The sequence below is a fragment of the Esox lucius genome, chromosome 13 (assembly GCF_011004845.1).
Source record: "Esox lucius isolate fEsoLuc1 chromosome 13, fEsoLuc1.pri, whole genome shotgun sequence".
Lineage (NCBI taxonomy): Eukaryota > Metazoa > Chordata > Actinopteri > Esociformes > Esocidae > Esox > Esox lucius.
Window position 1 is genome coordinate 20,395,077 of NC_047581.1, and position 24,310 is coordinate 20,419,386.

General features: G+C 43.7%; 2 protein-coding genes across 6 annotated transcripts; one reads left to right on the forward strand and one right to left on the reverse strand.

Annotated features, from left to right (window-relative positions):
• Positions 1-553: 553 nt before the first annotated feature.
• On the reverse strand, positions 554-5,547 carry tctn2 (tectonic family member 2). 2 transcript variants are annotated; one of them, XM_010896407.4, is made up of 17 exons: positions 5,355-5,547; positions 5,119-5,232; positions 4,953-5,023; positions 4,223-4,424; positions 4,028-4,128; positions 3,710-3,909; positions 3,419-3,539; positions 3,105-3,261; positions 2,795-2,989; positions 2,603-2,677; positions 2,413-2,508; positions 2,154-2,268; positions 1,929-2,032; positions 1,560-1,704; positions 1,241-1,384; positions 1,036-1,124; positions 554-943 (listed from the first exon to the last, which is right to left on the reverse strand). In XM_010896407.4, exons 1-17 carry the CDS (start codon positions 5,428-5,430, stop codon positions 822-824), a joined length of 2,127 nt encoding a protein of 708 aa, XP_010894709.2. In that variant the 5' UTR covers positions 5,431-5,547; the 3' UTR covers positions 554-821. The 2 variants fall into 2 exon arrangements, with proteins under 2 accessions (XP_010894709.2, XP_010894708.2); XM_010896406.4 differs by having other exon boundaries at positions 2,154-2,271.
• Positions 5,548-5,876: 329 nt separating this feature from the next.
• si:ch211-225b11.4 (thyroid adenoma-associated protein homolog) lies at positions 5,877-22,194 on the forward strand. 4 transcript variants are annotated; one of them, XM_034296725.1, is made up of 31 exons: positions 5,877-6,068; positions 6,428-6,608; positions 6,697-6,783; positions 6,863-6,890; positions 7,010-7,158; positions 8,190-8,312; positions 8,438-8,558; positions 10,988-11,130; positions 11,240-11,324; positions 11,418-11,554; positions 11,648-11,845; positions 11,931-12,657; positions 12,768-12,920; positions 13,009-13,118; positions 13,244-13,404; positions 13,484-13,653; positions 13,753-13,917; positions 14,010-14,149; positions 14,249-14,386; positions 14,477-14,581; positions 14,694-14,894; positions 15,024-15,174; positions 15,702-15,951; positions 16,121-16,357; positions 16,477-16,714; positions 16,866-17,054; positions 17,779-18,026; positions 18,831-19,019; positions 19,131-19,397; positions 21,239-21,441; positions 21,547-22,194. In XM_034296725.1, the coding sequence occupies exons 1-31, from the start codon at positions 5,968-5,970 to the stop codon at positions 21,765-21,767; spliced, it is 5,616 nt and encodes a 1,871-aa protein (XP_034152616.1). In that variant the 5' UTR covers positions 5,877-5,967; the 3' UTR covers positions 21,768-22,194. The 4 variants fall into 4 exon arrangements, with proteins under 4 accessions (XP_034152616.1, XP_034152617.1, XP_019907725.2 ...); XM_034296726.1 differs by having other exon boundaries at positions 18,831-19,001; XM_020052166.2 differs by having other exon boundaries at positions 16,477-16,681.
• Positions 22,195-24,310: the final 2,116 nt, after the last annotated feature.

The window sequence follows — 24,310 nt, forward strand, 5'->3', positions numbered from 1 at the left end:
TGTAGCGAACCAGAACTGTCACCACACGAATTAGCCATCTCATAGCTATCCGGTTAGCTAGCTAACATACGTAGTAGCTGGTTCCGTGATCTCAGTGCAGTTTGTTGTTTTTGTAGCTGCAGACAATACCTATGATACAACTACTAATAGAAAAAATAACGTTTTGTAAATTACGTTATGATTAACATAAGCCCATTTACACTTCAATAAAGACCAGTCCTCTTTGAATACTCTAAATATCATGCGCCCTGCGATCCTGAGTTTGTACGCCAAGTTACACTAATTCCACGTCACGGTCATGCAACACTATTCGCAGCATTAGTGATGACGTAACTTTCTTGTGCCAATGACAAAACATTTAAAATAAAATCCACATATTATAAAACATTGCAATGACGTTTGTTCATAAATTTTTTTCACATTCAGAATGATCCCTCCACTGTCAGATTGACTGCCAACTGAAATGTTTTGTTTGGGTGAATAAATACCCCCCAGGGTGGTACTGATTAATTCAATGTCTGATATGCAATGAACACACTGCAAATTAAACATCAAAATGCAACAACAATTTTAATAATAAATATCAAAATACATTTTTACAACACATTTTTACAGTAGAAAATGCTGACAATATTTAAGGTTACTACCTGAAAATTACTCATCCGCAATAACATTGTTGATTATTTCTACAGCTGTAAAAGCAGATTCAAGCCATGAGACAGGCATTCAAGGTGGTAGTTGTCATGGTGGTAGCCCAAGTCCATTGTTACTGTATGCCAGTCTGTCTTTTTACTGAACCACTCTTTAGAAGATTCCTGGATTTAGATAGAAGCACTTCTCCATGCCTGTCGGATCTGTTTCCATGGTGTCCCAAGAAGAGAGGCAGTGATGAAGAAAAACACAAGGGTTAGGCCCTTGGCCAGAGACAGGGAATACGACTCACCTGGAGGTAGAGGGGAGAAGAAAATAGTTAATCCTAAGGCTATCAGACCTTAGTCGCATTTTATAAGTCACATTTTGGGACAACGGTCTTACCTGTGTAATACTTGGTAAGGGGGAAGGCAAGTTGGGGCCAGCACACATCATTCCTGTCACAGTCATACTCCGTAAAGTTAATTTGAAACCTGAAAGACACACAAGCAGAACCACATAACAGTTGTATTCCCTGCACCTTTAAACAGAGCACAAAAAAATTCACACAGTAAATCAAATTTTAAGGATTTAGTATTTCAGGAGTCACCTTGTTTTGGGTGGCCCGATGTTGATAGGGATATCACTGAAGGTAATCGAGAATGTGACAGGGAAAAACTGAGTCACAACTTGGTCTAAACAAGGGGTTGGGTCACCCCCTCCACATTCCATTTTCCAAGTGGATACATGGTCACTGTGTGGGTACAACATTCACATCAGAGCTAGTTGTGCAAACAAGGAGGCGTTTACATAATCACACATTCTAATAAGTCCTATGTAAAGACCTATTTGTTTGAGTATGAACAGAGACAGCACAGCAAAAAGGAAAGTTAGGCGGGATGGAAGTGAACAATTTTATAGGCACTTACCTGACCTCCACTCCTTGTATCTCCCACTGAGGCAACCCCCCCACCTGTGTCGCAAAGCTCATAATGTGGATGTGTCTATGGGAGGGAATCCCAGAACATGTGCCAGTACCACCCCCCATGGGTTGGCTGGAGTTTAGTTCCACAACTGTGGGATATTCCGTTTGATGGTCACAGAAGTGGAATAGAGAAAGCCACAACAACAAAACAGTGAATTTATATGGTGAATATTTCTTTATTCAACACAAGATAAAAACATAATAGAGATTTGACCAAAAACATATTAGGATGTGTATTTTGGCTAATATCGGGATTTTATTTAACAGATACATGTGGAAATGATTACAAAATATAGAAAATAGATGAACTCACAGGTAATATTCAACCAGTCAGTCAGGCTCAGGAAATGTGGGTCTCCATTCTTGGCTATGAGTGTTGCTGGGATCAGTGCCCTCTGAAGAGATGCAACAGTCTCTCTGATGGAGGTAAATGAGGGAGGTCAAACATTCTACAGACATTGATTCCTCTCATTTGCATGCATTTTGCTATATTGTGATCAACTTTTCAATGTGTGTGTGTGTGTGTGTAGATACTTACCTGACCATACTACATTGGGTCAGGTTCTGTAGGTTCACGGGTAACAGACATCCTGCAGTTGAGTTCTCTCCAAACAAAACTGGCCTCATCTCTGCAGAGCCACAAAGTCCGCTGCCTACTGATGACAGAAATATAAAAATATGAAAACATATACACATACTAAACTTGTGGTTCACAATAGTGCACATTTGTTTATTCACCAAGTGTAGTTTGATAAGGGACACCTTTAAAGCAATATATTTTTCAACCTGTTTGTTACCTGGCTTCCAAAGACTGACTGGGGCCCTATGTATGACTGTGCTATTCCCCAAGGTGTCCTCAACTCCACCAATCACAAGCCTGCCCACTTGGTAATCTGGGAGAGATTATGCAAACCTTTATCTGTAATTCTGTAAAAACCATATTTCAAAACTCTAACCATGTCTATAAGTGTATATCTTTACACCAACCTGGATTTCCTGAGATGGGCTGTGACAAAGCATCTCCATTCAGAAACACAACTGAATACCTGGATGTCAAAGCAACTGTAACAGGAAGAGAAAATACAAACACAGAGAAGCAGGACAACTGATGTAAATGCCAGACATGTAATAACACAGTTACTGTTATACTACAATACTTCAAAAGAAACTGGAACCTACCATTAACAGAAGGGACATTTCCAAGTGTTCGGGTAAGTGTAATATTTGTTAGACCATTCCCTTTCCAGAAGAATTTGTAATCTAATGCCAGGGTCACATTTTCACACAGTGGTACTCCATCTCCAACCAGTGGACTTGAGACAAAGGGGCTCAAGTCAACAGCCATTTCATCTGTGACATCCACTGTGACTACACCTAAAGGGTTTCCCCAGTGAGTGCACAAAAACACAATGCAAATCAATCAACAATAAACAGACAATGGTCAAGTTAAAAAGTGTAACTGTTCCACTAATGGGTAGATGAGGATTACCTCGTTGGCCATCCCTCACTTGTACCTTCAGCTCAGTTGGTGTTGTCTGTAGGGGAGGTCCAGTGGGGCAGGACAGGAGACGGGTTACACACTGCGCTTGGACGTTTTTCAAAAATGCCACAGGGGCATGATCTACACACTGACCAACTAGGGACTTCTGAGGGATTAGGAGAGAATACAGACATATCAGATGGCATTCATATATACAGATATAGAAGTGACAATTCACAAATACATGTTGTTTATAATATACATAGGTAAAGAAGGAAAAAAGAAAGATGCAGACAAGAAAAAGAGAGACAGACAAGAATAACCTGAGGTATGGTGATATACTGATCACTTGTGGTGAATATAGGATCCCCCTGACGGTAGTTGTCTTTGGGCAGTGCAGCTGATAGCACTGGTGTTTGGAAAGACGGCCTTGGCACTGGTGTGCTGAAGCAGATATAGAAAGGGTGTAGAAGAACACGTATCAGGTCTAAGAAATATAATACAAATTGGACAGAAGTATTGCAAATGCACAAAAAAAATCTACAATCTATTGTTTAACAGCAGGATTTTGCTACAAAACATATTTTTGTTTGAGGACATAGACAGTTACTCACATTGTGTCCCCTTCATAAAACAGTCCGAGAAAGGGATTGTTGTCAGGCGGGGAGATAACACAGAGAAATGGAAACCAATCTGGGGCATTTTCAACTGACTGTGCACGGCACAGGTAATCAGGAACTGGAGAGACTTCCCCTCCAAAAGGGCCCATGAGACACTGGGACACAAACAGCTTCAAAACTTCAGGGGAACAGTCCTGTGGGAGACATATGACAGGAATACTTGTCTGATGGTCAAACAGAGTTAAAATGTCTAATCATTCCATTCAGAAAGTTAGAATTAGGTTTAATATGTGTCATAGTGGATATAAACACCTTGTCACAGCAGCAGCGCACATCACAGGCTCCCAATGTGAGGTCACAGGGACAGGAGCCCAGGGGACGGTATACTTGGTTGGGGATAACTGTTTTGTTATCTGACAAAACCGAAAGAAAAAATTGGAAAAACAACATGAAAGTACTAAAACACCCTATGCCAATAATACCTGCTCCAAAAAGAGCCAAACTCACCAGACACAGGGTCAGTAGGATAGACCTGGGCATAAATCTTAGCTTGGATAAGCAGTGAGGCTTGAGGTGTGTTCTCCAGACAGGCAGACACACGGAGGGTCTCCAGCAAACACAAGGGTTCAGGACAGCAGTCTGTGTTTGTATCATTGTTACGACACAGGATAAGACTGCGGTTCAGACTGAGCTGAACTCGCACTGTAGTCTGAGACAGAGAGGTTACAGAGACAGACATTAGATGGTCATTGTAATTTCAATGAAGATCTGAATGGCATCAACCTTTGGCTATTCTTATGTGTGTGTTTTTACAATTCTTTTACCAGGTAGCGGTATTCTAATAATAGATTCTTATTTAAAGAAACGACCTGGGAGCCATTAGGGTAAACTGTCTTTTTTTATAGATGAATGAAAATATTTTTAGTTCCTAACAATATATTTTATGACTACTTGTGTGGTAAATGTTCTAAATGGACAGCTCTGCCCTTTGGCCAGGCATCTTTGATAGCAGTGATCAGGGATTTCAATAGATTTTTTCCAACCCATCCACAAAGTTGTTTTTTCCAGGTAGTGCAACTAAGAAAACACAGTCACAATCTTTTTTCAACCTCGGTGCGTTGCAGATTACATCATAAAACGTAAGCCTATGTCCCGCAATTAAAGATGACCTAATATCTAACTACTTTAGTGGCGGTAGAAGCGAAGCTCTACGGATCTCTTATACGTCACACACTACCTTGTCCACCAAATCCTGTGTGAGAACCCAGTGCGTCAGCTCTTCTGAGCAGGTTGGGGGTGGAAGGCGACCTGTCAAAATTAACCCACCAAATGTATAGTTCTCCATGGCCAATTACAAGAATGTATCGACAATACACGTCATGCAAGTACTGTAGACAACTTACCCGAGGAATTAAAGGGCGATAGAGAACTCAGGGTCAGCGATATGCCAGATATATTTCCAAGCAAGAAAGCTGAAACTCTGGGGCCGGGTGTAACGATATACGACGGCTGAAAAACTTTAAAAGGGATTAATTGCTATCTATACTTTGCTAGCTAGCCATTAGCTTAGGTTTAGTTCAACAACCCATCAAGTTAGCTCATTGATTACCATGGAAATTAAAATAGTTTAATGACTTACCGACATTGCTTTTTGCGTCCTTAATTAAAACAATAAAAAATATCCATGCACATGGTGTAGAAAGTATATTAGCCATCACTGAAAAAAATCTGTTTACCAAGGAGTCGACATTTTTGCAATGTGATGTTGTAGAGAGATGACTATGGCAACGACATAAACCAATCAAGGTTTAGGGAATGGCTTGCTCTCTCATGCTGCAGATACGACACGCTACTGTTCAGACCGTCAACAGCGACACTTGTGGGCCGAGTGTGTTCTACAGAAAGAGACCGAAAATGTGCAGCATGGTTTTACGCGTTATAGCTAACTTAATGAAGGGAAGTTGTAACAAGAAACATTATATTGAATCTTTAAGCACCCTTAATAATTTACAATACGTCAACGTGAAATCAAAGGCCACATTTTCCAAAGATTATCTCATCCAGAAGATACTCCTATACACTAGATGGCGGCAATTTTTCACACTGGTCTGTAATCACGCAACTAAACCAGTGGAGTTAATGTTTTGGCGTTAATAGAAAACACGAGGAAGCATTGCCTCATTCTTTACTGGGACAAGAAAGTGCCTCTGTATTAAAGAACAGTTGTGCTTGTCGAGTCAGTCGAATATCTGATGGATGCTGTACTAGACTTTGTGGTAAATGAAGATACGATACCAGTAGATGTCAGCACTACGTTGAAGCATTTCATAAACAAACTTGATGAGTGCTCGAGGTAAATGTGATTGACAATTGTAGCTGATGTGTTTTCTCTGATATTTGTAGAGAAGCCTTATGTTGTTATGACAGTCCATGTGTGTCACCCTTGAATGTGTATGCATGTAGACTACAGGTTCTGCCAAGTGGCTTAAACTGCTCAGGTAGTAGTATATTAACCCCAAACAAGGTTGCTGGTTAAGGCTCTGCGAGGACTTCTCACCATATCATTACATTGGTGGCAGCACTGGGGTAGTCTCTGGTCTCTCAGAGTTAATTCAAGCTCCACTTTTTCTTAGTACCAATTGCGAGACATTTGTTGTTAACCATTTCACAATCTCAACTTGATGGTATTCTATGGCTTCTGTCATTGAACAGGAACAGCATAAAGCGATGCAAAGAGCGCAGTCTGGATGAGGCAAGCCAGCTGCTGAGGAAGATATCAGAGAAGCAGCTCCAGTGTTTGGAGGAGAAGCACCTCCTGCCACTGATCAGGCTCCTTGTCGCCATGCAAATCCAGATGTTCAACATGTCAATCGCCAGTCGAAAATTAGACCAGGTCTAGAAAAAGCTCTGTCTTCTAGAAGGGATGTTTATATGAGTTACTAAAGTACAATCCTGAAAATGTGTTTGATCATGTCTTACAGATGTTGCAACAACTGGCGAAAGTCAACCGCTTGCTGGTTTTTCAAGAGATCAAACAACATTTGTGCTCCATAGTGGAAAAGGATCAGGTAGATGTCTGTTGTTAAAACAATACATTGTTGGACCTTTTTTTGTAATGCAATAATGATTCAACATCTTTCTTTTCAGGCATTATCAATTCGGGACCTCCAGATAGGTTTGTTTTGGATTGGAATAATCTTGGTTATTTTCTTTGTTTTAGTGTGAGGGCCATTGTACATTTTAAAATGTTTTTTTTGGGCTTTATTTTATCTCCTGTGTAATTTGTGTTTTCAGCCTGCATGTTTCTGGAGGACAGCTCTATTGGCCGTGAGCTGTGGAGAGAAGCATGTCCTTCATTGCTAAATAAAGTGGCTGCGTTATTTCCTGTAATTCTGGAGCAGGAGGGTTTGAGGAATGGTCCACTATGTTATCAAGCTGTCAAGGTATATGCATGTACTTTATCAACTTTTATTTAGGTTGATCAGAGCTTTACTTAGTCATTAAGGGAACATTTCAATAACAGAGATTTCCTTATACCTGAATGGTTTTCTCAACAAAATGTTTTCAATTATAGTTTGAAGTGGTGTGTGAGGTGAGGTGGCAAAGATGATATGAGGGATAGATTGGAATTTTACTCCTTAAGTGCCATGGGATCTGTCACACCCACAGAGAATCAGGACACTAGTTTAACATCTGAAGGGTGCCCTCTATGCAGGGCAATGTCCCCTTCACTGCCTTAAGGTGATGGGATTTAATTTAGACCTGAAATAAGAGTGCCCCAAAACTAGCTCTGCAGCATGACTTCCAGCAGCCTCTGCTCTCTCGACCAGCCCTCCTTTGCTTCAGGGTCAAGCCAGTCGCAGCACAGGTTGCGGGGTTCTTTGCCACTGGCCTTCTAATTTACATGCCTCTACACTTAAACCACTAGATGCTATGCCCTTATCTCTGGTGACTGCTTTAGGGCTCATCAGTGTGTCTTACCTCTAAATGTGGTATGGGCATTCTGTGATATGTAGAGAGCAACGTTCTCTTTTGTTTATTTACAAGTCACTCTTACCAAAACTGCTTTTGTACTTAACCGCATTAATCAGCCTTATAAGTTAACATATTCCCCACAGCTGGGGAAATAGGTTTTTCTTTGTTTTGCGCTATATTTGTGGAACACTTCTCTCGAATGGATGTGTTGGTGCCTCTGGTTCTAGAGCAATTCAGAACAATTATTTGGGACCTTTATAATTGATGTATTCATTTTATGACTGTTTTATATTCTGTTGTAATGTTTAATATTTGCATAGATGTTTACATTGTTGTATCTAGTAAATAGGGATCATCTGGCAAAGAGACATTGATCCTAGTGTGACTCCCTTTTTTTGTCAAATCCTATTTGTTGTTAAGATGAAGTCTTGTCACTGAACTGATCTGTGTGTCAGCTGTGTTAGTACTTTTCTAACTGGTCTAGGATCTGTTTCTTCAGGTATGTTTGCAGGTGTTCCAGCTCCTGCCAGGTGAGGTGGCCTCTCTCATGTTGCAAAAGGACCAGGAGAGTCTGGCAGTGCAGACCATCCTACAGTTTCTACTGGACATCATTCTGGGACAGGTCTGTGTTTCAACATCTATTCAGGTTGAGTCTGAATCTATTTAAAATAAGATTCCGGTTGGCTGTCTGTTGTCGTTGATGGACAGTCAGGGTCCATCCCTTACCCGTCTCCTTTTGGTGGGCAGTGCTCCAACAGAGACACCCGTCTCCTGGCTGGCACCACAGTGGCCATGTTGATCAACACTGTACCAGAGACTGCAGAGGGAGGTGCAGCTGCTTGGAGTTTGCTACACATCAGTCAATCAGGTATGCAACTGGGATGGCAAAATTCTGTGAATGTTCATTTCATTTCCAGGTTTTCCAGAAATCCTGTCTGGAGGATTCTTATTGCTATTATAAACAAGTTGAAATGCAATTAACAGTAGAACGGTATTTGATACCTGATGTACCTGGTGTACAGTGTCTTAAAAACTGGGTGGTTTGAATTCTGAATACTGACTGGCTGATATACTGTGAGGGAAAAAAATATTAGATTTTGTACATTTTCCCACTGACAAAGAAATGATCAGTCTATAATTGTAATGGTAGGTTTATTTGGTCAGTGAGAGACAGAATAAAAATCCAGAAAAATGCATGTCAAAAATGTTATAAATTGATTTGCATTTTAATGAGTGAAATAAGTATTTGATCCCCTCTCAATGAGAGATTTCTGGCCCCCAGGTGTCTTTTATACAGGTAACGAGCTGTATAAGAGCACACTCTTAAAGGGAGTGCTCCTAATCTCAGCATGTTACCTGTATAAAAGACACCTGTCCACAGAAGCAATCAATTAATCAGATTCCAAACTCTCCACCATGGCCAAGACCAAAGAGCTGTCCAAGGATGTCAGGGACAAGATTATAGACCTACACAAGGCTGGAATGGGCTACTAGACCATCGCCAAGGAGCTAGGTGAGAAGGTGACAACAGTTGGTGCCATTATTCTCAGTTGGTGTGAAACACAGTTGGTGCGAAACACAAAAGAACTGTCAATCTCCATCGGTCTGGGGCTCCATGCAAGATCTCAATCGTGGAGTTGCAATGATCATGAGAACGGTGAGGAATCGACCCAGAACTACATGGGAGGATCTTGTCAATGATCTCAAGGCAACTGGGACAATGGTCACCAAGAAAACAATTGGTAACACTACTGGACTGAAATCTTGAAGCGCCCGCAAGGTCCTCCTGCTCAGAAAGCACATGCACAGGCCCGTATGAAGTTTGCCAATGAACATCTGAATGATTCAGAGGAGAACTGGGTGAAAGTGTTGTGGTCAGATGAGACCAATATCTCTTTGACATCAACCCAACTAGCTGTGTTTGGAGGAGGAGGAACTGCCTATGACCCCAAGAACACCATCCCCACCGTCAAACATGGATGTGGAAACATTATGCTTTGGGGGTGTTTTTCTGCTAAGGGGACCGGACAACTTCACCGCATCAAAGGGGACGATGGACGGGGCCATGTACCTTCAAATCTTGGGTGAGAACCTCCTTCCCTCAGCCAGGGCATTGAAAATGGGTTGTGGATGTGTATTCCTGCATGACAATGACCCAAAACACACGGCCAAGGCAACAAAGGAGTAGCTTAAGAAAACGCACATTAAGTCCTGGAGTGGCATAGCCAGTCTCCAGACCTTAATCCCATAGAAAATCTGTGGAGGGAGCTGAAGGATCGAGTTGCCAAACGTCAGCCTTGAAACCTTAACGTCTGACCTCTGTTCTGTTTTGTCACCAAGTACTAAGTCATGTTTTGCAGAGGGGTCGAATACTTATTTCACTCATTAAAATGCATTTCAATGTATACAATTTTTGACAAGTTTTTCTGGATTTTTGTTGTTGTTATTCTGTCTCTCACTGTTAAACCTACCATTAAAATTATAGACTCATCATATCTTTGTCAGTGGGTAAATGTAAAAAATCAGCAGGGGATCAAATAATTTTTTCACTCACTGTATGTGGTATATGAGACTGTATACCATGGCTATGACATCATTACTTTTTACTGACCTGTGTTGGTGTGGTTGTTTATAAGAGTGATAAGGCAATCTCTGTGGTTTGTGTTATGTTTCCAATATACCATGGCTAAGCGCTGTGTCCATGTACCCCCGCAATGCGTTGTCCCTAAAAACAACTCTCTGCATTGGTGTATTGGCCGTATACCACCTTATTGCTTACATAAACCATGGCTTTCTGCCAATTCAGGATTCACCTGGTTCAGAATAAGCGATAAGGCGAGTGGGTCATATATGACCAATAAACAACAGCCAAGAGCTATTCATAGGCATGAGACATTCCAGTGTCTCAGGATACAGCACTTTGTGGTGATATACCTTATTATTAATATAAATCAGTAACCAACACATTTAGAACAGTTAAAAGTAATTTAAACTGCATGTGGTCTCCTATACCACTGCCTTCAGCTAGTTAGTATTCAGGAATCAAACCACCCTTTTTAAAATACATTTTATTCTCTAGCTCCCAGTAATTTAAGTGTTAGATTCCCCCCCCCCTCTTTTACCCTGAAACGTTGGTATTTTAATAATTATATCACTAGGAGCTTAAAATAGTGCTCAACTCTCCTCCTTTTTATTGGCTACAGTTCACTCATTAGTCAGCAGCTCTACCAACTGCTTTAGGGATGCTCATACCTTTTTGTAATACTTCCCTACACCTGTTGATGTGTGTTTTATCAGAGCCCTGGCCGCTGTGCGTGGGCGGTTTGCAGGCGCAGTGTATCGCCCGGGGGCAGGACGGAGTTGACCGACTCGCTGTGTGCAGGGGCCTGCTGACCTGCTGTACAAGGGATATCCTGGTCTGTCCAGCGGACACCGCAAAGGTATGTCTCCCAGACTGCCCTGCTTCTACCCTTACCTGAGACCTCCATCCATTCTGGTCTCGTATACCTCTGCCGAGTCAAACCTGTGGTTGTCTATGTATTGTTTCAGACTTGTTTACTCCTGGATGGTTTGTTTCCTGTGGTCTCTGCCCTGTGTGAGGAAAAGCTTGACTGTCACTACTATGTCTTTGAAGGTACTAAGCAGAACCAGTGTGTTCGTGTGTTTTCTGTACGCTCACAAGGAAAGCGTTTCCGCCTGAATATTGAAATCTTTTGTTTGATGGCAGTGTTAACTATGTGGCTGAAGCGTGTTAAGGAATGCCAGGCTAAAGTCTGGGAGGTGACTGGCGCTCCCCTGCTGGCTGATGACTCAAGCCTGAGACAAGAACTCATCCAGGTCATCTGGAACAATGCTGAGAGCCCGGTGAGTTCCCAGTCCCCTTCTCCCCCTTTCTGTAGTCATGTTTAAATAGGACAGTGGTGACAATAATGCATTTTATTCCCCTAACATTCCCAGGTGGAGGGGGTATCAGAGTTTGTCCGCAGTGCTTTCTGCCTGCTGCTGGAGATCTATGACATGGACTGCAAGCATTTTGGAGACACTCAGAAGAATCTGCACATTTCCCTACTATGGCGCATAACCAAACTGCCCTGGGAGGCCAAAGCCAAATATGCACCCCTGTGTTCACTTCTCCCTTATGTAGGCACTGACAAGGTGGGCTGTACAGTCGTCCTAACATTTGTTTTAAAGGACATTGAGAAAAACTGTGATCCTAATTCAGTTTTTGTAAACCCGTCAGGTGCTGGAGCAGTACCCTGAGCTACCCAACCATCTCCTGAGGTGTCTGTCCACCAATCACCTGTCCCCATGTGCCTCTGAGCTGTACAGGTGTCTTATCCAGCAACAGAGGCAAGAGCTGTGTGAGGCAGTGAACCAGGATGCTCTGCCCTTGGAGTCCGATTTGGCCAGTCAGTGGGCTAAGCGTTGGTGGCCCACTCTCCTGGAGGCTCTGACCTCTGACGTGACCCTTCTTCAGACCAACAGTTCAAACTACCTCCTGCCCTGTACTCTGCGTGTCTTCCCCTCTGCCATGGAGCCTCTGCTGGCAACCCTGGACCCTGCAAAATCAGGGCACCTCCATGCCTGGGCTTGTGTGATGAGCGCCCACCGGGCTGCTTATGGGGGCTCCCCCTGGGCCCTGGGGAGTGTCTCTGCCCTGGAGACCCTCCGTCTGGCCCTGGGATGTGTGGATGACAAAGTCCGCCTGGCTGCTCTCAACCTGCTCTGCTGTAGCCCAAAGACCAAAGAGGCCCCAGGCCCAGAGGAGCTGTCTACCATGAGGACCTTCATCCCACAGAACCTGAACAGTGAGTCCTCACCGTTTCGCCAGCACCTCCAGGCGGGGGTGAAAAGGTTCTTGGTCCGGATCCGAGACAGCTGCCTGGCCCGGCTCAGAGGACGAAAGGGCAAAAGAGACGACACCAGCCTCACGGAGGAGATGGAGATGGCGCTACATCAGGGTGTAGGTGAGAGCTGCAATATTCTGAACGGCTAAAAACTGTTTTTTTATGAACCCTTCTCCCATCTCGTTGTGTGGTGCACTTCATTCAAATCCTGTTGGTGCTGATCATTGCAGGGTTTGTGGACTGGCTGTCCCAGCTGCCCTTGTCCTACCTGGCACCAGGTCACAGCTATCAGAGGAAGAAGACTGTCCTGCTTCTGTTGTCTGCGGTCCTAGAGACCTGCACTGACACCTGGAGTCCAGAAAAGAAGAAGGGCCAGCCCCCAAGTCAGTGAAGCGGGCTTAAGATGGTTTACTTTTCATTCTGGGCTTTTAAAACCAATCTGAAATGTTTTTTCCCCCTCACTTTCTGTAGTTAACATGGCCTCTTTATTCGACTGGGCGAGGCAAAGAGGACTGTGGGATTTCTTCTCTAGATCTAAACAGCTTGTCCTTATTGGATGTTTAGAGGATTCTACCAATGAAGTAAGCTTAGTGCTTATGTTTTTTTAGTTGTGTTTTTAATTTTTTTTTAATAAATTGTGAACGACAGAAGAGTAAGTTAGATAATGAATTCTCTCTACTGTATTATTATTTTTTGTCCTCTTTAGATTCGGGAGCTTTCTGCAGGATTACTGTTGAGGTTTTTCCCAGCCAGTTTTTCAGAGGACATCACTGCTGTGCTGTTCGGCCGAGCGGAGCAGCTCCTCTGCAGCCCCCGTGTGCCAGAGGCTCAGATTGGAGCTTTGATCATCAAAGTCCTTCTTCAAAAGTAAGTAGAGCTTTATTCACCCAGAGTTGTGGGCCTCTAACGCATTGAGACGTAAGCCCATCCCTGCCCCTCTGTGAAGGTCTGGAGGCCAGTCTCATGTTCCCTGGCTGGACAGCAGGATCAACTATGTCAGTTCTGGGGACTCCAAGGCATATACTCTGGTTGGGTACCTACTTAAGAAACTCCAGCAACATTATCTGACTGCTACGGATGATGTGATGCTGGCTGCAAAGACCAAATCCATACATGGTGAGACCTGTTGCATCCTTTCTATTTCGTCAATCTACCAGCTTGTTTGAATACTTTGGTTAGAAAAATGCAACTTTATGGGGGATGTATTTGTTTTAGGGATTTTGACGGCTCTAGAAAGGTGTATACTGGAGGTACCCAGAACCCTGAGCGATGTGATTGACTACAGAGTGACCATAGATATCCTGGTTCTGTTGGAGAAGATCTCTCTGCTCCTCCTGGGTGTTCTCTATGGAGACCTGGAAGCTTGTGCGGATGACAGAGGTATTTCCATTGCTGAGGAAAGGGTGCTAAGTGAAGTGAAGTGGAGCATGGAATTATCTCACTAATCACTTGCCCTCCTGATTTATTTTCAGATTTGCTCCCATCTTTTTGTGACATGGGGAATGCCATCACCTCTCTGATTGGCCAAGGGGCCCAGGAAGAGGGGGACGAGGGTGTGCTGCTGTCTCAGGAACACAGCCTGGTCCTCACTTTCTGCTGGGTCTCCCTCAAGGTACTGGAGCTGGCTGGTCACAAACCCCGCTGACCACCAGGCAGCACATTCCTTAACATGTTTAGCACTGCTAAAAAACCTTTATGTTTTCCTCTTCAGGAAATAGGAATATTTCTAGGTTCCCTGGTAGAAAGAATCCTTTCTGAGGCAAAACCGACTGAATCCTATCTAACCTTAGAAGACCTGAAAAGGGCCTCAAAAGTGTTCAAGAACATTCTTCTGAAATGTCGCCACTGGGTAAGAAGGACATAACGTCCACGGGCCACAGTTTAAAGCCTTCCTGGGTTTCTCGACATCAGCCCTGACATCCATGTTTCTATCCCCCAGGGGGCGGTAGAGGGCTGCTGTGTGGGCTTCACCAGGTTCTGTGCCAGTCTCCTGAGCAGCAGTGACCCAGAGCACAGGGACATCCCATCTCACATGCTGAAGCAGGTAGTCTCTGCCCAAAACCCTACTGAAGGGTTCCTCCATACAGGGCTCCGATGCGGTGAAGTTGCTCTGCACCGTGTGAGATGATAACCTTTTGAATATTTTGTCCCTGCAGGGCCTGGAGATGCTGCGGTCCCCTCGCAGTACGTCAGTGACCCGGCGTGCCGCAGGGCTTCCCATGCTCATCCTGTGTGTGGTGTCCGCAGAGGAGGCCAGTAAGACCCGGCCCCTCCTGGCCCACAGCATACACACCCTGCTGGACACCGCCTGGGCCCCCTTGCCCCACGACTGGGACCAGACACTGGACCTGCCACAGGTGACACACATCATCAAGGCACCAAACATAAGTCTGCGAGATAAGTCACATTTTGTGTGTGTGTGTGACAAGAGGATACTAAATAGCAGTCCGTTAGCTTGTCTGATGTCGCGTCCCTCTCTCCCCCAGGTGTGTGCGGTCCACACCCTGCAGGCCCTGGTGCGCGGCTCCGGGCTGGGGATGGCTGTGCTTCAGTTTGCCCCGGCTATGACCATCCTGTCCCTGACCCTCCTCAGTTCCCCCTGCTGGGCCATGAGGAATGCCGCCCTGCAGCTCTACAGTAAGACCTCTCCACACACTGTGTCCAGGGTCAAGGCTTCAGACTCCTTGCTGTAACTGACGAGAGCAGCGGTTCTCAGACCTCTCCTGGGGACGCCTAGCCGTTACACTAATAATAATAATAATAATAATAATAATAATACTTAACTTCTATAGTGCTTTAAATCAGGTACAAAACGAATAACATCTGAGGAGAGTGATTGGACAATACACAGACAATCATAAAGAAAAGTACTCAGACATGACACTGGATGAAGGGAAAGGGCAGGGGCTAGGGGTAGGCTTGTTTGAACCGATGAGGCTTGAGGCAGTGGGTGAAGATGCTAACAGATAGATTGTGGAAGTGAGTTCCATAGCCATGAAATTAGATGTGTTCCAGAGCTATAGCACACATGATGAAACCCTTAACTGCTTGAATAAGGGGAGCTAGTTCAGGGATACAACAACATTGTGAGACGGCCTAGACTAGACTCTAACCTGTGTCGGTGTTATTGGCTGCTCTCCGACTGAACTCTCTCCTGTGAACAGGCGCTCTGTGCTCAAGGATGCTGGGTCAGCGGTCGGGGGGTGAGGAGGGCTCCACCCAGCATGGCATGTCTCCTTCCGCCTTCTTCGCCCATTACCCCGCCCTGCAGCCCTTCCTCCTGGGGGAGTTGAGGAAGGCGGCTGGGGACCTGCAGGGCCCATCTGGGCAGGCGTGGCTCCGCCTACACCCATCTCTTTACCCGGTCCTCACACTTCTGGCTAAACTCCAGCGAGGTGTCCAAGACCATACAGGGTGAATACTTGTCTCATGCCATTATTCAATTTCCTCAAACAGTTAAGCAAACAAAAAAAATAATTTCCAACGTGAAGCCGGTGATCTTGCCAATGGGCCTGTTTTGTATAACAGACCTAGTCAGCCAGGCGGGTTATGTGTAAGCTGATCCAACCTTTGTTCTCCACAGGACTCTGTCAGACTTCCTGAATCCCCTCCTCCAGCTAGCTGCCAGTCCCATCTACAGTGTAAGGGTCGTGACCTCCAAAGCCTTGGTCGCCATGACGCCCCCCTCGCAATACATGAGTACCTTGCTTCGGTTGACAGAGGAGCTGCCGGAGCCCCATCACCCCGGCTGTCACAATCGTCTGCACGGACAACTACTGCAGATCACAGCCCTCCTGGACACTGGTCTATGCACAGACAGGTCAGGGTTCATGGAAAACTTTCACTGAAGCACGTAGGCCACAGAGGTACTCTAATTCCTGTTCTGTTTAACTCTGCGATTCAGGTGTTCTGATCAGTTTAGCATTGTTCTTTTCCTAGCTCTCCCCCAGATGCCTTGTGTGAGGTGGTCGGTCGAGTAGAGTCCAGGCTATGGCTGGTTACTGGGGCTCAGTGCTGCCCCCTGGTGTGTGGGGCCTACCTGGGTGTGGCAGGGCTGCTTAGGGCGCGCTGCTCACAGGGGTTCCTCCACCAGCTGATTGGCCTGCTTCTGTCAGAGCTCCACTCACCAAACCACAGACTCCAGGTACCCGAAAGACTCTTACGCACACACTTCTGTGTGAGTAAGAGTCTGTGTTCTTTTCCAGGGTTATTATGTTCTTTTCCAGAGATATTGTATCATGGTTTGTTGTCATTTTAATAATCTGGTTTTGTGTCTGTGAGGTTAGGAGAGCTGTTCCAACATTCTAAAGGTTCATCACATTTTACAGGTTGGGGTTGCCTCTTTTCATCAAAATGCCATCCACTTCCTGTGTGCAGAGCCCAGGTGGGCTTGCCAGTTGTGGGGGAGTTTCTCCACAGAGAACTCCGACCTGAGGCTTTCATTGGTCAGTTGGGCAGCGGAGAGGCATAGATGGAGTGGGATCGGCATTCAAAAGGAGCTCCTGACAGCACTGCAGGTGAGACATGATCCCCTGTCTACCTATCTATAACAGAGCATGCTTTGAAAGTTAAAAACCTACCGACAGTTTCAATTACTGGATTTCAACACGTGCAAAGAAATAATGGCCCAAAAGATAAGTTTGACTTTTAACCTACTGCAGCATGCAGCTGATATCAAGCTGATTGTTTTTCCATTTCACGAAATGGGTGTGTATAATTTCTGTTATAATATCCTGACTAATCAGGAATGCCTGAACAAGACCTGACCAGTCGAGGATATCCGTGCTTTGCTCTGCTTCATTATGAAGTCATTTAGGGTCCACTGAGAACTAAATCAACGCAAAACTACATTGTTTCCATAAGCCTGTTGTAAAAGTGAAAGGCCACTCTGTTGTTAAAGGTTTCCTGCAGCATAGTCTGATGAGAGCACTTGGCTGTGGAGTCATTTTAGATAATCTTTACAATGGTAGAGTTTCAGATGTTTATGGAAGACAGGAACTTTGCTGTTCTGGCTTCTAGGGAAGCTCTCTGTCAAGGTTGAGGTAGTGGGCTGACATCCAGGTAAAATGTCAGCCAGGCATTCAGAAATGTCTCGCCACCTGGGTTTTAGACAGAGGGAGCAGAAAAATAGTTAACTGTCATCTACATTGCAGTGATAGAACTGAGCATGTGAGGATATGACAAAAACCAAATGACTTGCTGTTTGTTGTGTGTTTACTATTGTTCTCACTCTATGCTCAGGCCAACCTGAAGGAGGCGCTGTTGGCCCAGAGTGTAGAATACCGCAGGACATATTTGTCAGCCCTAGTGGAAGTGATGACACCGGTGAGTGATCCTACTTTGTCCCCGGAGCTCGTCCCTTCCCTGCCCGAGGGTTCAGCCATGCTGGAGTGTTTGGAGCTGCTTCTGGGGGCCCTGGAGGGCTGCAGAGGTGGGCCAGAGTTCCTCTCCCAGGCCCTGTGTGCTGCCAGCCTGCTGCTGTCCCAAAGGTCAGGCTGCCCTGAGTTCTGTCATGCCCTGAGTAATCCATAAAACATTAATGAGCGAAGTTAACATTTTAACATTTAAGAAAATCATTATTATATTCATTAACAGAATTTACTTCTGTTTCCTTTCAATTCTGTTAACTCAAGTCCACTAACCCAAAAACTTCTAAAGTCAAAGACAATTTTTGCTTCAGTCCGGAGCTGGGAACAAGGCCAAATCCAATGCTTGCTGTGCAGCATATGTAGATGCTATTTTCAAAGTCCATGAGTGAAAAAAACACTTGGGAACCCTTGTATTACTTTGTGTGTTGTAAACATCATCTGTGATTGGCCAACAAAGAATGGCTCTATAAAATCTGTGAAATTGATTGGCTATTCATTGTTATGCTGGGGCGGGACCTTCCAAAAATGCAACATCACTTGCCTCGCCTTGATGGAAAAGGACGAATGTAATTCCATTTGACTTATAAAGGAATCCAGTGGGACAAAATGTGAGCTTCTTGCATGAACAGTTAAAACAAACTAATACAGGCTCTTAAAAATACCCCAAAAAAAGGCTTATTTTAAAAAAGAAATTGCACTTTGTGTGTTTAGGTGCAAAAACAAAACGTTAACGTTTATCTCTAACTTTCGTAAATATTTTTACAATCTAACTGATTTACAGTTAAGTAAACATTTTGGTGAACGGATTAACAGTTAACAAAATTGCCTTTGATAAACTGTGACCAGCTATGCCCTACCCTATTGGGCCATCTCATTACATTGAGAAAAAAGCCTGTTAACCTTTCCATTCTGCCTCCATCTTAGTTTTCAGATATCTCTGCTCCCTCGCTGGTGCAGCCTGTTGGAGGTCCATCGGGCCCCGGAGGCCCCGCAGTCTCTCAGGATGGCCTGTGCCTGGGCCCTGTGTCTGGCTGGAGCCCCCTTACTAACCCCAAAACTGAGGGAGCGCTCTCCTCTTCCTGTCTTCAGCACCAGGTTAGATATCTTAAACAGGGGAGTAGGTTGAATGCGTGATTGACCATATCACAATTCATTGCAGTTGGTTCCTTGTCTGACATACATTTGTTTACGTTTGAATGACAGTGCCCTCTCCTTACCATGCAGATTGATCAACACTGGTCTTTACCTGCTGCAGGATGAGAACCAGCAGGTGAGGATGAAAGCAGCAGATTTTGCCTCAACACTCTGCCATGCCAGGAAAGGTGGCGAGGAGAAGAGTGTGTACCTGATGCAGGTCAACCAGGCGCTGCCCTTCCTGCTGGAGCTGCTTCTGGAGGAATGCTGGGATAGCCCCGGTACCCTGGAGGTGTTGCTGAGTCACCTGCCCCAGTCTGACGTGAGCTTTGTAGTGAAGGAGGCCAGGGACTCTGGGTTAGTAACCATTTATGGTCAGCAAATGCCTGTAGTTTTGTACTACATAGATATTACACTATTCAACCAACATTGGCCAGCTTCTAACACAAGTTAATCACTTGTTTAACGATCAATTAACACTAATCACCCTCACTGATGATCTCAATTGCCACTGATTTAAATCTCCCTAGAGCAGATATTTCAGTTCTGGTGGGTAATATCAGAATAAATGTAAAGGAGCTATATGTAGAATGTATTATCTATGTGTAAAAGCTAGGCGATTGCGGCAAAAACTGTTTCAAACACACATAGCTAAATAGACATGAAGTCCAAAATGTTCTAAAGGTTATCACAAACCAAGTCTTCCCAATCCAGTGAGGTCAATTTAGTTTAGTTATAATGGGCATTTGTTAGATATTTCATTATATTCCTTGTCAATAGCTTTTTAGCCAAACATTCCAGGACTATGGACATTTACCACAATCTGAAGATCCTCAAATATTAATTAAAATACTTCACTTTGCACTTGTAAGTTTCACTTTCCAGTTTAGAGTTTTTCTCAATCGCTTTGGCTCATTTTCTGAAACAGTCTTAACATTCTCTAAACTTTAAGTACAATCGTCACAACTGTTTCATGGGACATCACAACTCAATGGAATGTCTGTAAAATGTAGTAACTCACCCAAAACATTTAATCATGCTTCAAAACCTAGTTATTGTGTCAGTAAATTGGCCAGTGCCACCAAAATGAAAAGTTCTTTCCTCATCATGTGAGCCGTGCTTGCTCACCATGGCAGTCAACCCTGGAAATGTTTGTTATATATAGATTTCTGTTTTGTTCTACTTTTTTTTCTAGCTGAATGCTGGTGTTTATCACACTGAGCTTTTTAGACACCAGTTTCAAATGTGGTAAAAGTTTACTGGGAAAATGAATACTGTACAATTCTGTAGTACACAGAAATAGGATATGTATATTTGTGTGTATACAGTAAATTTAGCAACGTGTTACATGTACACAGAAAATTCTCTTTTGCATGTCAATTTTTATATATTTCTTAGTTGAAAATTTCTAAGCTGAAATTATGCCTCAAAATGAAAAATCCTGCAGTAGTTCTGTAAAAAAACAATGAATTCCACCTCCTCATGGTACGTAACATTACAAGTTCCCATCTTCTTGGTGGACATTCTGTCACTCTGGTTGGTCTGGCCAGAGATTTTCGTCAACATCACAACTGCTGTTTTCCCTTGCGATGCACGGGGGGGAAATCTCCTATTACATTATTACACTGTCACCAGGCAGGTCATTCGCCAATTTAGCAGACATTACAAACATTCCATGTCAGTGATATTTATGGAATATACATAAATGTCAGATTTTGATTGTTAAATGGATCATTTTCCATGTGGTGGCTCACACGATGAAAGAATGTTTAGAAGTTGTGAAGAGTAAGACTATTTCACTGAGAATCAACTCACCTGTTTTGATCAGCAAGCCATGTGCATGTAGGTATTGTGCAAATTGTAGACAATTCTCTTTTGCACACATTTGCCAAAACACGTGCAATTTGCTTGAATGAATGAGAAATTCTCATCTGGTGTGCACAAGGCACTAATTGTTCCGAGATTTGAACTTATTGTTTCAGCAAAATAAATTATGTTTCAAGAAATTAGCCAAAATGAAAGAAACTCTGTAAAGAAACTGATCAGCTTGACCAAAGGAGGTCTCTTTGTCATTATTTTAGATTAATGTTACCTGCCTTTGGTATTGTTTTAAGAAGCAGCACTAACATAGTGCTCATGATTCTGTCTTCCTGGCAAAACACCCAGTAAGTCTCCCCCCCCCCCCCACCAATGCACAGGTGTACAAGTCTCTATGAGCAAGATGAGGTCAACGTGTTTGCTGAACCATCTGTTATGTCAGCGTGTATGCTTCCATACCTGCTTCAGCTTGCTGAAAAGTACAAAGTGTCCTCAGTGATGGAGGAGCGGCTGGGGGTTTGGGCCAGGGAGAATGTTACAGACCTGCTGGAGAACCTCAGGATCTGCAAGGACCTCTACCCAGGTAGCACACACACACACACAGTGGTTGAGTTTGAAAGGTAGAGAATGTGACTGAGAAGGCAACTACTGAAAGGGTTTTGTGAGCCAAACTGTTCATTTATTCTAGATGGAACACTGGACCTGGCCTGGTTAACTTTTCTCATGGATTCTGGTTTTCATGGCGCAGTGTGTGGCCTGTTAGTCAGGGCAACATTCCTTCTGCGGCTGCTGGAAATTTCTGATGACCTCCGAGCCCTCGGTGACCCCAAGAATTTACGAAGGGACATCCAAGAAGTTCACAGTGTGCTTGGCCAGAATGGTTGCCAGCTGCCTTCATTGCAACTCTGACTGGAGACCTGCCTGGATGATTGTGGTCTCATCCACACTATGACAGTTAAGGGTACCTCTGTGATAATCCAAGTTCAGAATATTTGGATCTATGGCAGCTAGAAACAGCTTGAATGGACATTCCCTCTCTTGGTGCTGACACTATAGTGGCATTTGAAAGGAAGGCTCTCTGATTAGTTTTGCAAAAGACTGACTACAGCCAGGTGCATGTTATGATCAGATTACTTACATCTCCTGATAAGAAGCCTGCAATGGATTGACCAGCTATAGAGAGCCTTTCCTTATACCTCCAGTACCTGAGGTAACTGGGATCTCTACAAACACTTAGAGCACATGAAGAGAATGCTTGTTTGTTATACCAATTGTTTATGTATTTGCTTGCCTTTGTAATCTTAATTAAAGTAATGTATGTTTTTTCATGTTAAAATGTTTCATTTTATAGATTATGGGGTTGTTCTCTCTCTATCCTGTAGGCTTTCGTGTTCGGTTGTTGTCTGTCGGTTCCCCAACATTTAATCCCTTCAGTTGTGCTTGACTAGAATGAACAAAGCCCTCCCCAGACCAGTTCCAACTGCCTCCTTATTGGTTTTAATGTGCAGCAGACAGTGATGTAATGCCAGTGGAGGGCAGAAGTAGAGGAAGACCAACAGGAGGCTTGATGAACAGCATGGGAATATAAGGCTTTATCGTCCATTAGTCACTAGTCTTCTGCCTGGATAAGTGTCCAATGTCAGCCTGCCTGTCTTTCTGAAGTGGATTGACTACTGAAGAGCTTCTGGTTGCCCCGCAACGCCCCACATTAGAACAGTCTTGCATCATCGTCAGTACAGCAGCCCACTCCTTTTGTTGATGTGTTCCATCAGTGGAAGACAAATATTTGATATGAGGCTGTTGTTCATCCTTTTTAGAGTCGTTTGTGTGTACATTTGGCGCTGAAGGACCTTTCTAATATGTCCTTGTAGATGTATATACAGAAGGTCAGAAGGGGCATGTATCAGATAGTGTTTAGGTGAGGAGCACAACAAGGTGTGATAAATAGTCTGATATAATAAAATGCCTGCCAATGGATTGGCTTGCCTGGCCTTATAACAATATTATAGTTTGACCTCTGGCTCTGGTTGACAGAGCGTAAGGTAAGAAAACAGTCTATCTGTACAGAACACGAATTCTCAGAACCATTTCCCCTGCCTGTGCTGTCTCATGTTAGGTCTGTTATGTGTCTGTTCACAAACAGGCCTCTATCTACTGTACCTCAGGGTTAAGTGTTTTTCCATCTCATGCTCAAGTAATTTTACCTGACATGCTTTATTAACTTTATACTTTAAATGAAACCCCAAAAATGCTCCATTGTGCGGGAGCATGGGTGATAAAGTAGGAGTATTTCTAGACTGGTCAAATTAGTAATTAGGTCTCGCAAAATGACATTGATTGACCAGATGATAATGAGATAAGTGAATACAAATGTTTTTTAATGTCTAGACCCTCAATATTCATGTAACCTTAAGTTGTGAAATATGGCACATAGCTCTTCCAACAAGGAAAACATTTGCATTAAGAGCTCATGAGATTTGTCATGATGAATTTGCTGCCATTTAGCATTTTGTGAAAACCACAAAACCCTGCTTCTCAGGTACTGATCTGCACAAAACATCTTGGTCCATCTATCGACATAAGTTGCTCAATACAATGTTTTTCTTAGATAAGTACCTAAAACTAATTGTTTCATTTTTGGAAAATGCCAAAGGTTTTAGGGAGCCTGGAGTCTGACCATCTGGCCTCATTAGACCCTTTGTTGACATTCCCTGAAACTGCAGGGTTACCTAGATACAGCCTCTGACGTTTCATTAAGTCTGTATCCAGGTAATTGCACGATTAGCCATGGCATAGATGAACAAGACAAAGTAAGCACCAAGGCATTTATGAGCCAACATTGGGTTCACAAGGATTCTGCTTATATGCTGCCAGTCAATGCAGTTCTGGAAAAATGAAAAGGAAAAATTCACACAATACAGTACTCAGCATCAACATTTAGATCAGCTCAATGCATTTAATTACTCCTTGCCTTCGTGATTCCATCCTCATGTAGAGACCTATAAAAAATTGGTGCATCATGTCATCATCATCCCATAGTATTTTCGATTTTTTGTAAAGCTCAACAAGACCCCCTAACCAGATTCCAAATTGCACTTCAACCGTTTGCTGCTGCTGCTGATATTTGCACGTACTTCGTCGGTCCGTTGTCCAGATGCACGTAATTACCTCCAATGGGCACGCGTCGTCAGTCCGTTCCAGATCCCGTCGTGCGCTCTACCATTTTCAATGCCTCCTGATGAAAACGTTCCCGCGGTCGTGTACCAATATAAGCATTTTTCACACAGCATCAACTATGAGGGCCTTTGTTGAGCCTCACAATCTATTTCATAATCTTTTGGACAATTTGGATATTAATTCCAACTTAGGTGATGACTATAGATTGATATGAAATGTGCCACAAATGCTAAAATGCTAGCATTTCCAAACAGTCGGCTACCGGAAATTAAAAC